We start from the raw sequence: 1200 nt of genomic DNA, 5'->3' as shown, positions 1-1200 counted from the left end.
CTCACCTGGAAGCCCGGCCCTGGTAGGAAGAAACCTTGTCTCCTTGAAATAATCGATTGCATCATCAGAGCAGGTCTTGAGCGTGTTCACCCGCACAAATCGAGGCACCTGGGAGGCTAGGAAGCAACCAGCCATCAGTGGGCAGGAACCTGCCATTTGAGGCCTGATGGCTGCCCCCACCCCCACAACTCAGCTCACCTGCGCCAGGCCGCATCCCACTTCCAACAAGTCCTCATTCCGGCTCACACCTCGATGGACCTTCAGCCGGGCCAACTCGGCCTTCAGCCTGGCCTGGTGTCGGTTCAGCAGAGGCTTCCATCTGCCCCCGCCCCCTCTAAAGCCTCTTCCCAGCAACAACTCATACACCAGCACCTGGAGATGGAAAGACCAAGAGGTAAAAACAAAACCCTCAGCATTCCTGCCTTCCCGCTCCATAGCGTTGGAACTGGAAAGGCTAAACAGATCACCTGTCGAGGCAGTAACGGGTGAAAGTGAGGTGCCTTGTGCGGATCACACAGAAATTAATGGCAGATGGAGGATCTGAACCTGAAGCCTTCCGCTCACCAGCAGAGCTCAAGATCGCAGCCCTCCTCCGCGTCAACATCACCCTTTGCTTTACCTAAACCGCCCCTGCCATTGCTACTTCGTACTTTTGCTCTTGTTTACTCTTTCACACAGGCTTGAAGTTAAAGCGTTTTCATCTCACCTCAATTCCCAACTCAGAGGCGCGTCCTCAATTCAGAGGCGCTACGGCCACACGGCGGCCCGGAGGGAGCTCGGACCGGGTTCGGAGGGACTCACTGCCCCGCCCCCGCCCCGCCCCTCGCCCGTCACCTTGGCCAGGTGCGGCCGAAGCTTCTTCTCGGCGCGTCTTCTCGGCGCGGAGGAGGCCGGCGCTGGAGATGACCGAGTCCAGCACCGCAGAGTAGCGCTGCGTCTCGCACACCAGCGCGTACAGCTGCTTCACGTTCTGCGCGCGGCCAGAGAGACACAAGCTGAGGCGGGGCCCGGCCCAGGCCAGCCTCCCGCCCAGCCGAACCCCGCACCCCGCACCCCGCACCCCGCTACCTGGAAACTGCTAGCGTACACCAGTCCTTTGATGGAGCCCTGGCGGCTCTCCACACCAGCCAGCACGGCCGCCGCCGCCGCGTACAGCGCCATGCACCACTGCCGCGCGCCTTTACGGTTCTGTCGCAACGT

The 1200-nt window shown here is 61.2% G+C and overlaps 1 protein-coding gene across 1 annotated transcript in view; it reads right to left on the bottom strand.

Annotated features, from left to right (window-relative positions):
• NSUN5 (NOP2/Sun RNA methyltransferase family member 5) overlaps positions 1–1200 on the bottom strand; it is a 10372-nt gene extending 9172 nt beyond the window's left edge. Inside the window, 7 exon segments of the mRNA XM_006088251.3 lie at positions 6–28; positions 31–116; positions 199–213; positions 216–372; positions 835–882; positions 884–970; positions 1069–1200. Of these exon segments, the coding sequence (XP_006088313.2) occupies positions 6–28; positions 31–116; positions 199–213; positions 216–372; positions 835–882; positions 884–970; positions 1069–1161 (509 nt within the window). The 5' untranslated portion in view covers positions 1162–1200.

This window comes from Myotis lucifugus, unplaced genomic scaffold (assembly GCF_000147115.1).
Source record: "Myotis lucifugus unplaced genomic scaffold, Myoluc2.0 scaffold_45, whole genome shotgun sequence".
NCBI classification, from domain to species: Eukaryota; Metazoa; Chordata; class Mammalia; order Chiroptera; family Vespertilionidae; genus Myotis; species Myotis lucifugus.
This window is presented reverse-complemented; position numbering and strand designations above follow the sequence as displayed.